The following is a 15779-nucleotide window of genomic DNA, read 5'->3' as shown; positions in this document are numbered from 1 at the left end:
TATGAAAGAAACCTGTGTAGATGGGAGTCAGATCTTGTCTGTAGATCGGAGGGGGTGGGGGCTTTCCAGAAGAGGCAGCATGTAAGCTGAGATCAGAGGGACGCAAAGAAGTCCAGAGGGCAGGCAGCACTCCAGAGGGAGGTGCTGAGGCTGGAGGGAGGCAGCCTGTTCCCAGGGTCGGAGAAGGTGACTGACTGAAGGTGTAAAATGAGCCCAGAGGTGCGAGAAGCAAGCTAGGGCAAGGACTTGGTTTTCATCACACTGACAACCATGGGGAGCCAGCAACAGGTTCTGAGCAGGATGCTGATGTGTCAGGTAAGTATTTTTGAAATGATTGCCCTGGTGGCTGGTGGAGGTCTGAAGGAAGCACAGTGACAAGTAATCCATGTGAGAGGACGGCGGCGGTGGGCTGACTCCACAGGGATGCACGAGGTAGCATTGCCCGAACTTGATAATGGACTCGGCACAAAGGTGAAGGAGAGTGGAGCCATAGCAATGCTTGATTCTAGCAGGATGGCTGCGGGAGGGTGGGGGCCGCCTCTGGCAAGGGACCATCATACGTTCTGTCTGGGGCATTTTACAAGAAGTATGTTGAGTGTTGAGTGTGCCTTTGAAACTGCCAAGAGGTGTTGAGTAAGTTGGAATCCAGAGACTGGTTAGGGCAATGTGAGTTTTCAGCAACCTGAAGCATGCCAAGCAGGAGGTCACTTTAGGAGGATGTGCAGAAGAGGAGAGGGCCCAGCTCCAAGCTTGGGGATGCTCTTAACACTCAAAGATCAGGAAGAGGAGTCTGACCAGGCCAGGTGTAGAGGAGACAGGAGAGTGCCCTGTCACAGGGGCTAAGGGAAGAGCCTGGGAGGAAGAGCCAGCAGGTCCCCAATTCCCAGAAGACACAGGAGACAGAATGCCCCTTGGAGGTTGCTGGTTTCTTCAGCAAGACCTGAGTTTGGTGGAGGCAGATTCTGGATGACAATGGCTGAAGGAGGGCGCAGTCATGGGAGAAGTTAATGTGAGAAATTCAGCTGGTGAAGAGAATGAGAGAAGAGAAGACTTTTAAGACAGCACGGCTTGAGCTAATTTGACTGCCAAAGGGAAGGACATTTATCTTGGAGTCTGCATTCTGAGAGGGAAGCAGAAAACAGAGGAGGAATGGTGGTGATGGCAGGGGAAACATTCCTTAGAGCAAGGAAGCATGAGCAGGAAGGGGCCTGCCTGCCTGCCTGACTGTGAGGGGAGCAGGACTTTCCTGCAGAGGGAGTCACACAGTTGGGGCCGCAGTGGGTAGGGATCTCTACTTCATGGAAGGCAGGGGTCGGGGGACTTTGACAATGGGCTCTCACTAGCTGGTCCAACCCGGCTTGGTTCAGAAATGCGCAGTGGTGTCAGTGGCCATGTGTCATGAGAGGGGCCAGGCAGGCATCATAACACAATTGGACCCTGTGTGACTATTGGTAGAGACAAGGTCCAGCTGATGGGGCCCTGTGGGAATACGACCCCTGGTAGCCCAGATGTTCCTGTTGTTTCCAGCTGGTGTCAAGGAGCTTCCTCCATTACTCCCCTTTCTCTCACTTTGTTTATAGATTTTGTTTTCCCCTTTCTTTTCTCTCATCCTTCACTTCTGCTCTCTGCTGGTCACTGGCTCATGATAGATGAGCAAGACAAAATTCTCACCCTGCAGGAGTTCAGGGGCTGGGGGAGACCCCACTCAAGGCCCAGCTTAGTGCCCAGAATCCGGTGGGGGTCACCTGTGGCCCACACCAAGCCCATGAGGCAGAGGATGTGGGAGATGCCGGGCAGTTTCTCAGACCCTTGGAGGACAAGCAGGAACAGGGAGCAAGAGTGTTCTGGCAAAGATGGTGAGGTGCTGAAGGGTGTGTGGGACAGAGGTGCCAGGACTGTGTTTTGGAGCCAGTAAGACTGAAGAGAAAGCAGGGCCCAGAACTGCTGAGCTCCGCAGGCCCCACAGGAGTTTAACTTGATGCAGAGATGAGCAGGAGCAATTAAAGGGTTTAGGACATAGGACTGACGTGGTCAGATCTGCACTGCAGAAAGGCCCTTCTGACTGCAATCTGGCCTTAGGGGGCAAAGGGTGTGAATCGAGTGGAGACAGGAAGATGATAGGGAGATTGCCGTCATCCAGGTAGGCGGTTGATTGTATCCTGGGTTGGGGAAGCTACTAGGAGGAAGATGAACACAGCTGATGTTTTACTGACCTGAGACTTCACTGTCCGCCAGGCCCTATTCTAAGCACCACAAGTAGGTGTATTATCTCATGTAACCCTCCAAACAGCTCTTGGAAATATACCCTTTTATTTTCTCCATTTTACAAGCAAGGAACTGAGGCTTAGAGAGGCTCGGGGACTGTAGTATGAGAAGTGCAAGAGTAGAGTGAAGAGCTTGCTGATGGCTGACAACAGCAGGAGGCAGAAGGGATCTCGGAGGGGTTCCAGTCTCTGGCTCCGTAAGATGAGAGTGCCACCCTCAAGACCCCAACCATAGAAGAGGATGGACCAGGGGTTGGAGAAGAGGAGTTTGGTTTCAATGTGGCATCTGGGGCCTCTGTGACACCCAAGCAGAGCTGTGGCCTGCAGAGTTGGACATTCATTCAGGCCTGAGTCTCCAGGGAGAGGATGGGCTGAAAGTAGGGATTTGAGAGTCATGGCACAGCCATGGGCTTGGACAGGCTTGGTCAGGGAACATGTGGTGAGTGAGGAGAGATGCCCCAGGGGAAGGGCTGCAGAGGCGGAGCAGTGGCAAAGAAGCTCTGGGGGACCCAGGGTGGGGTGTCTCAGAACATGGGGCAGGGGTTGTGGGGAGAGGGGAATGTACATCCTTGGCATTTCACACTGCAGAGACTGGGTTAAAGAAGTGTCCACTAGGCACAGAGAACAAGGGGCACTGCCAGGCCTTGCTGGAGGAGTTTTCACCCAGTGGGTAGGAGCCTGGAAGACCAAGGGCGAGGTGGAGAAGCAGGGCCCAGTGTGCAGCCCACCTCTCCACAACTTGGCTGTGCAGGTGCATGAGAAAGTGGGTGGAGGTTGCTGAGGGCTTAGTGTTGCAAAATGAAATTTTCTTTTAGCATTTCTAAAGTTTTCCATTTACAGCCTTGATTTTAATTAATTTGTAGAGCTTCAGTAACTGAATCCTACCAGGTACTTACAAAGTACAGTAAATTTCAGCTATCTAGAATTCTTGGCACATGAGATTCTGGAAAACCGACATTTATTTAGATGGAAATACTTGGAATATAGGATTACTTACTTTGTAAAAATGTGCTTATTGTGGAAATTATCAAACATAAAAGTAGAGGGAAGAATATAATAACCCCCATCCAACCTGAACAGTTAGTTACCAGTTCAAGGCCAAATGTTGTGCCGTCCACACAGCCTAGGCTCTGGGATATTTGGAAGCAGAGCCTAATCATTATATCGATTTCTCCAGAAAACTTCAGTATGTTTCTCCGAAAGACAATACTGTTATTACTCAAAAAAAATTTTTAACAATCCCTTAATTCAATCAAATATCCATTGTTCAAATTTCCCCAATTGTCTCATTCCCCATCCCACCCCCCAGTTAGTTGGTTAAAATTAGGCTTCAAACAAGGTTCACACGCTGCATTTGTTTGCTCGATCTCCTTCTATTTCTCACATAGTTAATTTGTGGAGGAAACCAGGCTACTTGGAGGCATGAGCCTATGGGAATTTGGTAGAACAGTGGAAAGAGCAGGACAGGGAAGGCTGGGGTGAGTACTGGCCACACAGTCAGGACACTCCCCTGCATGACCAAGGCAGCAGACAGTGTGTGGAGGCCCGTCCCGAGCCAAGAGGAGAGCCCAAGGCTACTGAAGGGTGGGCTTGTTTCTGTGATCCCTGAGGTCCCTAGCTGAGGGAAGGTGGAAAGATGGCCTGAATTGAGGAGCAGGGGCAGAGAGCTCAGACTGGTAAACTGGCAGCCTGGAAGGGAGGGAGGGTCGGGGCCTGATGTCTGTGTAGGGGGGGGGGGGGTGAGTGCAGTGCCAAAACCCAGCTCCCGCTCAGTACCCAGCTCCTTCCCACCTGGTCCATCCCTGGAGCCCCTCCTTTGCCTCCCAGCTAGAGATCCACCCTGGGCCCAGACAACAGATCTTTTTACAATGCTTGTGGTCAGTGGTCCTGATTCCTTGCTCTGCCTTCTCCTCTTGCTCCTGCTCCCCCTACCCCGCTCCACAGTCCTGAGGCAGACCATCCTCTTCAGCTTCAAAGGGCCAAGGCTGGCATTGCCTGGGTCTGGAATACTGTCATGGAGCCATAATGGAGGTGAGGGGTGGGGTGGGGACAGCCATGTTCAGGGTTCCTCAGTGTGCCAGTGTGAATAACCACTAGGGGTGCCTAAGACCAATGAGGATTAGCCTCTTCCAAAGATGGGTTCAGGGCTGGGGCTGGCAGTGCCAGTGATCCAGAAACCCTCCTAGGCTTGTCTTCTGTTCCACCCACTACACCACACCTCTATCCACCAGCCTCAGTTTCTCCTCTCTGCCTTTTTCCTTCTCTGCCCTAGGATTTCTCTCATCTATTCAGTCTGCCTCTCCTTGGGGGGCCTCTCACGCCCCCTACGTCGCCCCTTGGACCCATGAACACACACTCACATACTGAGTCCCAGACACAGAGACACAAAGCAGCTTGGACCAGCACAAACCTCCAGCCTCCTGGCTCCATGCCGTCGGGCCTATGGCCATCCATGAGAACCAGGGCACTGCCTGGAATGGGGCACCCTCATGGCCAGCTGTTCTGCCAGAGAGAGACCAGCTCTGCAGACATGAGAGTGTCTTAGCTCATAGGTCTGTGTTCAGAGCCTTCCAAACCCAGACCTACAAAGAGTCTGTCTTTTACCTAAACTTGTTCAAAAAGATCTTTGAGGATTTACAAGGACCTATACAATAGAAAGGAGCTTATAGTAGGAATGAGTAAGAAGAATGAGGCTTGCCCTGGCTGGTGTGGCTCAGTGGGTTGGGCATCATCCTGCAAACCAAAAGGTTGCTGGTTCACTTCCCAGTTAGGGTACATGCCTGGGTTGCAGGCCTGGTCCCATTGTTGAGGCGCATATGAGAGGCATCTGATTGATGTATCTTTCTCCCTCCCTGCCCACCCCCCTAAAAATAAATAAAATATTTGAAAAAATAAAAAAAGAAGAAGAAGAAGAAAGCTTAGGGTTGAGGTTGAGGCATAAAATGAGCCCGGGAGCCCTGGTCAGGTAGCTCAGAGGATTAGAGTATTGTCCCTATGAACCAAGGTTGCAAGTTTGATCCCCGGTCAGGGCACATACAAGACTAAACCAATGAATGCATGAATAAGTGCAGCAACAAATTGATGTTTCTCTTTCTCTCTCCTTTCCCCTCTCTAAAATAAATCTTAAAATTTTTTTAAATGAATCCAGGAATGTGGCTTGTTGCCAAAGCATAGGTCTGCCCACCCTTCAGAGCAGAGCCATGGATCTAAGCAAAGAAAAGGAGCAGATCCACTGTGAATGTCTGTGTCTATAAGATGTAAGTTCTGAAAAATGGCACTTATTCCTGACTGAGACCAGAACAAATACCCCTTTAGGATGACAGGCCCTATCTCGAGGTCTTGGCCCAATCCTGGTCACAGAGGCACAAGGAAGTAAACAAAGGAGGGCCTATTTCTCCCAGCACCAAGCCAGGCTCTGCCTCCAGGCCAGGATGATAGGGCCTGTACCACACTCAGTTCTGGGCCTTGCCAAGTCCAGGGTGTCACAGACCCTATGGCGGAGCAAATCACCCAGTGTAGGCTCATTGTCCATTCATTCATTGATTGATCTTTTTACTGGACTCCTTCCCCCATGTCCCTTTGTGCATCAGGCTCAAAGGAGCTCACAGTCTGGGGCAGTTCCCATGAACAATCCACATAGGGCTGATGACTAAGTGTAGTAGAAAGTGGGCAATCTTGCCTCTTGCAAGTCACTTGAGAGCCAGTGGTGGCTTCTAGGTGCCCCCCAGGACTTCTGGCCTTGCAGCCTCCAAGCCTCCCTGCCTCCAGCCCTGGCCTTTGCTGAGCAAACAGTCTGGAATAGCAGTCTCTGGAAAGTCCTGGCAGGGAGTGGGCCCTGGGCCAGGTGCCAGGCTGGCAGGATGGAGGGATGGGGAACCAGCTGGTGTGGGGTCTCTGTTCTCCCTTCCCCTGGTTCCTGCCAATCCTGCCTCAGTTTCTCTCCCTTTTCCTCCCTCCTTCGTTCCTCTCACCTCCACCAATGATAATTCACACACACGTGCACACACTCCACCCTTCACCTTTTCCTCTCAGTCCTGCAGGCTAGCTTCATCTTTGCTTCCATGCTTTCCTCGGCTTGGAGTGCTCTCCCTTACATTCCCCACCAGGGAGCCACTGGCCTCACCAGGACACACTGGCACCCCACGTGGCTATTCTCTTGAAGTGCTCTCTGGTGTTCTATGGTCTCAGGCAAGTCCTTTTCCCTCATTGGGTCTCTGCTTCCTCATCTGAGACACAGAAAGGGTTGGACACGAAGCCCTCTTATTCCTGGTGGAAGAAGCTTGGACTTTGGAGTCAGATGGAGCTGCGTTCCAATCCACTTATTGCCTGAAACTTTTCTGAGCCTCAGTTTCTCATCTATTAAATGGGGTCTGGTCAAAACACAGTGCAGACTTGTGGGAAGGTCAGGCAAGAATGCAGGCACAGTGCTCTGCGTTGGTCTGGCACTCATTGCCAGCCCATGCCGGGCTCCAGTACCTACTTCTCCAGTGGATTCCTTCCTGGATCTGACCAGCCAGTCTGGTATTTAACGGCAGGCCTTGATGGCATCTGCTTCCTCCTCCCAGAGCCCAGCCAGGCCAATGAGAGAGAATAATGGGAGGAGCGGAAGGTGGGACCCAGGCTCTGAGTTGCCTTGGTCCACAGTCTCCATCCTGGGCCTGGAGGAAGTGCTGACCCCATCCGTGTGGAACTGAAGTGGAGCTCCTGTCCTCTTCTCTGGCTTGGAGGTGGACATGCAGACGAAGGTGACTAGGCCAGGGCACCAGGGAGCCCAGGGCATGGTGAGTGGGCCCACCAAGGCCCAGCAGAGAGGGGTGTGATGAGCCCAGGCTTCCAGTGTCCCAGAGGGGAGTTGAGCAGCTGGGCCCCATAGGCCACGTGGCACACCCTGGGTAGGGGCCAAGTCAGCTCCATCCTGGAGGGGCCTGCCTGCAGGGATGACACTGGGGTCCTCTTCAACTCTTCAGCCCAGATACCCAGGTGAGTGCCGATCTCCTGCCTGCCCCCTGCCCACCCTCCTCCTTGTGCCGACAGCTCAGGCTTCTTGTCACCTCCCATGGAGACAGCCCTGCCATCCATGTGCTGGCCAATGAAGAGCACACCCCTCTGAGCTGCTTCGGGCTGCATCCACACCGCCCACTCATGCCCCTGCCCCAGCCTCTGACCAGGAGCCCACCTCTCCTAGGGCTGTGCCCTCCTTGCTCATCTGAGCTGATGGCTCAGAGATAGTTCCTCCCTGGGACTCTCGCCCACTCAGTCCCAGCTGTGTCTCCTCTGGGAGCCAACCCAGGGGCTTCTCCATTCATTAACCCTGACAGCTGCAGATCAGTGAAGGAAGTGAAATGATGCAGGTGAGGCCTGTGCTCAGTGTTTTCATTCACATCACTTTCATGCCCAACACTCTTGAGAAGTGGGGTATATTAGTCCCCAATTACAGGTGACAACAGAGTCCCAGAGAGGTGAAGTGACTTGCTTGAGATTCCACAGCTGTGTACCTACCAGAGACTTGGGGCTGGGCTTGCCTGTATGGAGGGTCCACACCCGCCCCCTAGTCAGCTTACCTGCCACGCCCTTCCCTTTCTCCAGATGACAGGCCTGCCCCTCCTTCCCCACCCACTGCCTCCTTAGTAACTGGGCCTGTTCCTCAGTGTCTCTCTCTCACAAACATTCCTTAGCTCCTAACAATTAGAATAATTGCTGACATTTATGGAGCAGAGCTTACTGTATGCCAGGCACAGTGCCAAGCACTCCACATTCATTGTCTTAGTTAATCCTTGGAATAATGTTGTGACATAGTTTTAATTATTACCCTCATTTTAAAGATGAAGAAGTGGGAGTCTGGGAAGGTGAGGTAACTTGCCCAAGGTCGCAGCTAGGAGGCACACGCAGGGGGCTGCTCTGCTCAGAGCTGGCTTCTGTGCCACCTCCCTCTGGTCTGAAGCGGGCAGTGACAGGCACTCTGCTATGAACAGTGTGTGTGCTCAGAGAAATGCAGGAACTCTCAGGTTCCACAGCCTTCTCCTAATTCCGCAGGGCCTGGTGCACAGTCCTGCAAGGCAGGGGGACTGGTCATATTGTCCTCATCCACTAGGACACATCTTGTATCATCTGTCCTGAGACTGTCCTGCTACGGTCCAAGCCTGGCAGAGAGACAGTAAAGAGACGCCATACCCAGAGGCACAGAGGGAACTTGGAGTTTAAGGACAGGGGACAGAGAGAGGAGCAGTGGGAAGAAGTAGTGTCCCTGGGGGATTCCAGGCAAAACCCACTTTGGGTCCAGCCTCTACACCCCTTGGGAAGAGTCACAGAAAGATGCTTTGCTGGAAACTCCAAGTACTGGCACTCTGCCAGGCAGGCTTGCTCTTCTGCTAAGGGGCCAGACCATAGCAAGGGGGAGTCAAGCTAGAGCCCAGGGATATGGCCCAGAGCAGGTATTCTAGTTGGGGGGAAATGGTCCTTGGGCAGAATGGCCTCTGGGACCACCCCCACTGTCTGGGCCTTGAGTCCTTATGGCCCTACTGGGCTCCAAGTCTCCACAGTGATGGAGCCAGTCAGGTGCTGGGCTCTTGTTACCAGGACTTCCGGAACTGGCTTCAGGGTGCATATCACCTACTGGGAGCAAAGTCTGCCCATGAGCAAGTCCTACTCAGGCACAGCCTCTTCTGTTTTTGCAGGTTCTATGAGTGAGCAGGGTGTGCAGATTACAGAGCTCAGAGCTACGGAGATTCTGTGCGGTCTATAGCCCGTGGCCTGTGACACCACAAAGGGTCCCTGGATCATAAGGGCAACACATACACACGATCCTCCTCCCTACACAGAATCCTAAGTCGCCCAAAGCACATACTTGTGAGGGCTAGCATGAAGTCAGGTTGCAAACTCCCCATGCCATTCTGACACCCTGCCCCTGTTTAGGGCCAGGGGAGCCCAAGACTCAGAGTTGGGGAGAACTTCCCCTGCTGGGGAAGGAGAGAGGAGGGGGCTCCATCTGCAAGGTGCTCACTCCCTCTGTACCTCTCAGGTATCCTTGAAGAGCAGCCTTTCTCCCAGAGACCTGGATTTGGTCTGCGTCGATGTGGGTCCCCTGCTTTTGGCCTGTGGAAGTTTCTTTGGGATCTCAGCAGCCACCAGAACCCTGGCAGGTGAGGGCCTTATGGGCAGGTAAGAGCAGAGGAACGGCACCTAATGAATCATCCTGAGCACACACACCTGCTTAAGGAGCACTGGTTGTGGGGCCAGCCACTTCCTCACTCAGTGACCTGGGCAAGTCATGAGTACTCTCCTGTCTGCCTTGCAGAGTTGTTGAAAGTCTCAGATAGGATAAAGCATGAGAAATTTTTATTCCCGTGTTGGCCCCATAAGTGCCCCTAGCTGGGAGCTGTGGTGCAGGTGGAAGAGGGACAGCCACCAGGGACGTTTAGGGAAATGGAGCAAGAGGATGTAATGAAGAGTCCATGGAGAGGTCCATGGCTGGTGAAATCAGACAGTGGGCGTTCGTGAATGCCAAGACTTCAGTCTTTAGACTCTGGGTACTGGGGAGTCATGGAAGGTTTCTGAGGAGAGAACATGGTCAGAGCCGTGCTCAAGAGATGCCTCCCGTGTGGTCGCTCTTGCCAGTAGCACCCTGGGTGTCACTCAGTCTGCCCCCATGCCTCTAGCTCAGGGTTGTCTGATTTTCCTACTAACCGGGTGCCCACCTCTGGCAGGCGGTAACCCTCAAAGCCCACCCATTCGTTTTTCTGTCTCTCACTTTTCTTATGACGTAAGTAAGAAAAGGGTCAAAGCTGCTTAAGGCCAAGCAGACCTCTTGCCTGTCTGAAATATAGTGCAGTCTTGGTGGGGAGGGGGAGGACTGACCACGTGGGCTGCTGGGGGAGCAGGTCTTCCCTCGCCTTCTCTAGCCCCCTTTCCAGACAACCATGATGTCTCGTCCTTTCTGACCTTCAGTTTGAGTGAGCCAGGTCCAGAGGTGATGTCACCCCTGGGTCTGCCTTGTGGGGAGGGCTGGGGGAGAGGCAGCCCAGGGACCCCCACCCTCCCAAATGCCATCAGACGTGCCATTCCAACCATTATCTCTCCCAGTTCTTTGAGTTTCATCAGGCCCTGTGCTGGGCAGTGCTGGGGGCAGACCCAGAGCCAGGCCTTGTTCTCAAAGCCCTCCCCGGCTGGCTAGAGGCTATGGGAGCACAGAGAAGAGGTCCTAGCCAGCCAGGGAGCAGGGAAGGCTGCCTGGAGGAGATGAGCTTGACAGAGAGGAGTGGCGTAGACAAAGGCCTGTGGCCTGGGAGAGCTGCACTGCTCAGAGGCCCACGGACTGACTGCAGGGCCTATGGCCAAGCTGAGGGAGAAGCAGGTCTCTTCCCTGGCAGAGGTGAACATATGGTCAGGGAGGGGGACTTCTTTGTGGGAAACCCTGTAAGGAGGTCTCCCCTAGTCCCCATATCTCCCATAGGTTTCAGGCCCAAGTCTTTATCTTTCTCCTCCAAGCCCCACTGCAGCCCTTCCTGGAGATGGAGCAGCTCTGCCTGGTGAGGCAGCTGGAAGGGCAATGGGTGAGGCTGGCCCTGGTTTCCAGGGAAGACATGATTCCAAAGCTGAGCTCTGAAGAGGGTAGGGGCCCAGAGAGCAGGCAGGTGGGGCAGGGGTCCACTTGAGTATCATAGGATCCTCTTTTCTTCACATCAGGAATCCTTTAACCAATGAGGAGATGGAGGCTGTATCTAAGCGGTCCCTGAGGCCTAGGTGCTCTCTCCTATCCCCACCCCACCACCCAGACACATCTTTCCAGGGGAGAGTCTTAGAGGCAGAAGGCAAGCCTCCAAGCTCACCCCCTCCAAGAAGCCCCCAATAGATAGGATCTGTTACCCCGCCCTAGCTAGCTGGCTGTCCCAGCCCTGCACTAATCCCCAAGGGAAATAATTTTTGACCTGAAAGAGACATTAAACAGATACAACCAGATCCTGCAGGTTCTCTTTGAGCAGATGGCCCAAGCAACTGGAAGAGCAGCTGGGGTCCCCAGACCGGGGAGCCTGGGTGGCGGGCCCCTGGAGTGCCCACACAGCTTGAGAAGCTGAGCTCCCTGGGATTGCAGCCCAGGCACCGGTGGCTTCCTGGGTCCAGAAAGAAGAACAAGCACTATACTTGGGAACCACTGCACCCCAAAGCCCAGAGGGGAAGGAGGGCGGGGTGAAATGCTGCAGGTCATAGGATGGGATAGGTCTGCCAGGCAGGGGATTGTGCAGGGGGGTATGCCCACGGAGCCTCACAACTGGGGCTGGAGAGAGGAGATGCCAGGTGTTTGGACATGGGTCTGTAGACAAGTGACAAAAATAGACTGGGTGTTAATTTGCATGTAGCTCCACATGGGACTTGATTCACACATGGCTTGCTTAATGCTCAGAGTCCTTGTTTCATCTCCTCCACTGACATTTGTCTTCTCCCCAGGAAGTCATGATCCACAGCATGCCCAGCCTGGGGCCTGAGAGTTGAACTCAGCCAAGGTGTTGGATGCTGGGCAGAAGAGGCCAGCGACTCCTGTGGGTTTTTCTGGGCTCTGGTAGCTCGAGGTTTGAATCTTGTGTCCTCAGCCAAAGCAGTTGAGGCTGGGCTACTGGAGTCGAGTAGAGAGGGGTGGGGCACCACACTCCAAGGCTAGATCTCTCTAATCCTCCTTCCAGGCTCAGGATCCTTCCTGCCAGATTCTATCCACCCCACTCCTATCCAGGTCACTCAGCAAGACAGGGGCCCAAGCACTGGGAGTTGACTGGCACTGGTCACAATTTGGACTGTGCCCTGGGGGTACTGGGAAGGAGAGGACTGAACTGGGCAGTCCCAGGCGCAGAGCTACTTCTGGAAAGTGGAGGGGTTCTCAGAAACCCCAGCAATGGCCACTGCCTGTGGGGGTTTCTGAGAACCCTCAGGGTGAGGGGTTTGAGAGGAGGGGGAATCCAGAAGCCAAGACGGACAGGGGTCAGATAAACTCAATGGGTCCATAATGAGGGGGGCCCAGTAATCTATTAAGGTCTTTAGAAGGAAGAGGAGTGCGGGCCCTGGGAAAAGTGGACTCTGACAACAGATGGGCTGTGCCCAGGCCCTATACAAGAGACTTGCTTTTCTGCATGACTCTGCCAAGGTCAGCAACCTGGTCTGTGGACAGTAGACTTGCTCCAAGACCTGCAAGAGATGAGTTGAGGGCACCGGGCTAGGAGGGGTCACGAGAGTATAGGGAAGAGAAGCCCCACTCCACCACTTGCTTCTCTGCCTGAAGTTTCTCCATCAGCCCTTGATTCCTTCCATCCTTTCGTGAGCACCCAGCACAAAGCCGGGCACATAGGGAGGAGCTAAGGCAGAGTTAGGTTTGCCAAGTTGACCTGAATTTAATTGAATCAACTTTTTAAGTTTTGAAAGTCCTAGCTTAAAAGCATGAGGGCCCCTACTCAATGTTCCCATCACATGGAGGGTTAGTAAATGTGCTCAGCCCCTGATCCCATCTGGATCCTGGAAGGAGGGGACATTTTGATGAGGTTCTTGGAAGGAACACAACCAAGACCAGGCCTAGTTGTGATAGGGGGTCCCTGACTTCCTTTTGCCCCTCCAGTCTCCCAGAATCCGACTCTAGGGCAGGTCTCTGGAGCTACCCATAGAGCCATGGGGGCAGGGGACCACCTTGATTCCAGGGGAAGCTTCAGGCTGAATGCTGTGGCCGCAGCTCAACCCCTGTCCCCACTTCTAGACTGGGAAGATGGGATGAGGGAAAAGAGCTAAATCCCCTGGGAGTTGAGGGTGAAGGGCAGAGGTCCCAGGGGCGGAAATCTTTATGGAGATCTTTCTCGAAGCTAAAGCTGTCTCAAGATCAAGGAAGGAAGTCTGGGGTAAGAACAGTCCCAAAGAAGGGGTCCTATGGATGGTGCCTTTTCCCCCACCCAGGTGCTGCTCCTGGGAACTATGAGAAGTGGTTAGGCAGTTTGGATGCAACCAGAGAAGTAATGAGTCCTCTCCCTTGGTTTCCACACCCACCAGGGATGCAGAAACTCACATGGCTTCAAGAGCCCAGGTCTTCTATCTGCCTGTGGGCATCGAGCACCCTTTCTTAGAGCTGGCTCAGACCTGGGCCTCCTGCAGAAGGACTTGTGGGGCCCAGCAGTAAGGGAGAAGAGAGGGGCACCATGGGGGTTCCACCCCTGATATCTGGACTCAGCCCCTTTTTACAATACTTCTGCACCCCCAGGCCCTCCTGTCTTAGCCCTCCTCTCCTGCGACCCCTGGAAGGCACACCTGTGTCTGTATCTGTGTGTGTATGCTCACGTGCACAAAGGGACATATCTCATCTTCTCTTTGCCCTCTCTGCTCTCTGGAGAATCCCACAAACTCTTGGTGCCAGCAAGACCCTGGAGACCACTTTGTCCAACTCCTTCAATGACTAGAAGAGAAATGGGAGTGGGCTGCACCCAGGATGACTCAGAGCAACCCACTTGTCCCATATCCCTGCCCCATCCTGCTCTTTTTCTTGCCTTTACCACTACCCTGTCATTTGCTCTCTACTTTTTTTTTCTCTCTCATCTCAAGAACCTTTGGTCGCCTGATGATCCCAGACCCCAGGGCTTCCAAGCTGTTCCCACAGATGGAGACATGGAAGCTGGAGTCAGGCAGGCAGCTTCATCCTCTGCCCTCTCTCCAAGTGCCCTGGATGAAAGCCAGAGCACCCCAAAGCCTGAGAGAGGAAAACAGAATCCATAATGGCCCAGATTCCCTCCTTCCTTCTCAGTAAGAAGCTGATCCAGGACCTTAGAACTTTTCTTTTCAGAAAGCAGTAGCCAAGGACCCCTACCTACCTGGCCAGCCCCCAGGGGCCTCTTTCTGCCTGCAGCCCAGCATATTTCTGTTCTTCCTCCTTATCTAAACTGTAGGCTTCTTCTACTACGTGCACTTCAGGTTGGCCTTCCTATAGGCAGGACTTCCCAGACCTACCTGGCTTGGTTCTAGAGCATAATTCATTGACTTGTGAGGGGGAGCATTAAGGCCCAGGTCCACCTGCCTCATCTAACATTTTTTCAATAAGCACTACTAACCACGTGCTCAGCCACTGATACCATCTGGATCCTACCCTCACAGAAATCACTCTCTAGTGTGAGAAACTGACAAGTCATGATAGTCACATCCTATGTGGTCAGTGCCATGATAGCAGAAATCTCAGGACCTATAACAGTACGAGAAAAAACAGTTGACTCAGCTTGGAGAGATCAGGGAATCAGCCTAGAAGGAACATTTAATGTGGGTCAAGGCAACTAGTTTTCCAACCTGGTAAGTAAAGGCATGAATACAGCGGAAACAGCATGAGAAGAGGCATGGAAGTATGAAAGAATCAATACTTTGGAGAAAAAGTGGCAAGTTAAGAACTGTCAGAGCAAAGAATGGGATCAATTTATGAAAATGGGCAAACAGAATCACAAAGATTGGGGCAAAGTCACTGTTTCTACTTAGTGGATATTTGTTGAATGAATGAAACATTTAGAGATGTAGGGTGTGCTAAAGAGCATAGAAATGGGATTGACAGTTCTTGTTAGTGGAATTTCAAAGCAAGAATAATCAGTATAGGCAAGGGTGATCCTGGAAGAGCAGGGAAGTGTGCTGGGCTTTAAAAGCAGAGTTGAACAAGGGATGACCTCCAGGTGAGGAGAACAGCCAAGGTATGAGGTGCAATGATGACAGGCTTATGTGTTACATAGGAGTGCAATGGTGGCCATAAGGCTGAAGCCACCTGGACAGACCTTGAATGACAGGGGGAAAGTGTGGTCCTGATAGGGCAAGCCAAAGGAGCCAGAAGGTTCCAGAGCAGAGGATGCTGTGGTGCAGTGAGCATAATAAGTGTAGTGAGCCTGCTCTCAAAAGCCCAGAAGGGAGGGCCTCAAGTGACCTTCTCCCCGACCTGAGAATAGGCTGGAGCTGGACAAGAGCCTTCAGGACTGTCTGCCCACAGGCACCCTTCCCCTTAGTTCTGCCTCATGCATCCTTAGTGCTGGGGGTCTCTGAGGAGGCAGCGCTTTCCTCCAGCATGCATGTGTGACCTACCTCAAAGCACTGAAGGAGTGCCCACATCTCATCCCTGGGAAGTGGATGGTGTCTGCGAGGTGGAGGGCGAGCTACTTTCTTCTGGGTGCCCAGTGTCTACCCACACCTCAGCTTTTGGGGAAGCTGCAACCTTATTAAAGGTGATTCCCCTCTCCCCTTGCTTTGATACCCTCATTTACCTTCCAGGTTTGCCTTTATGTCTCTGAAGGCTTCTACCTCCTCTGGAGAGGTAGCTGGGAGTGGGCTTCAAGAAGGCAAAGAGGCCAAAGGGTGGCTTGACCACCAGAAGACTGGATACCGCACAGACCTTGAGCCCTGGACAACCGTGTATAATTCTGTCCCCAAATTCACCGGAACAAGGAGAGGTGTCTCCAGGTGCCCTTCCTGGGTCAACCCAACCAGCGTCACCATGCACAACTCTCTCTCTCTCCCAACTCCTTTCAGCTCCAG

The 15779-nt window shown here is 53.0% G+C and overlaps 1 protein-coding gene across 1 annotated transcript; it reads left to right on the top strand.

Moving 5' to 3' along the window:
- The first annotated feature begins 4132 nt into the window (after nucleotides 1-4132).
- On the top strand, nucleotides 4133-15274 carry LMAN1L (lectin, mannose binding 1 like). The gene is given in 18 exon segments (XM_090268306.1): nucleotides 4133-4295; nucleotides 6909-7045; nucleotides 7138-7244; nucleotides 8638-8695; nucleotides 8769-8851; nucleotides 8853-8993; nucleotides 9177-9403; nucleotides 10175-10246; nucleotides 10749-10890; nucleotides 11173-11250; nucleotides 11252-11294; nucleotides 11886-12059; nucleotides 12393-12420; nucleotides 12423-12454; nucleotides 13281-13362; nucleotides 13365-13403; nucleotides 14065-14192; nucleotides 15197-15274. Coding segments are annotated over 18 exon segments (1812 nt in total).
- The last annotated feature ends 505 nt before the right edge of the window (nucleotides 15275-15779 follow it).

Source organism: Furipterus horrens, unplaced genomic scaffold, assembly GCF_987537825.1.
Source record: "Furipterus horrens unplaced genomic scaffold, mFurHor1.1.pri manual_scaffold_3, whole genome shotgun sequence".
Taxonomy (NCBI): Eukaryota; Metazoa; Chordata; class Mammalia; order Chiroptera; family Furipteridae; genus Furipterus; species Furipterus horrens.
The sequence above is the reverse complement of the archived record's forward strand: the minus strand, read 5'-3'. Positions and strand labels throughout refer to the sequence as shown.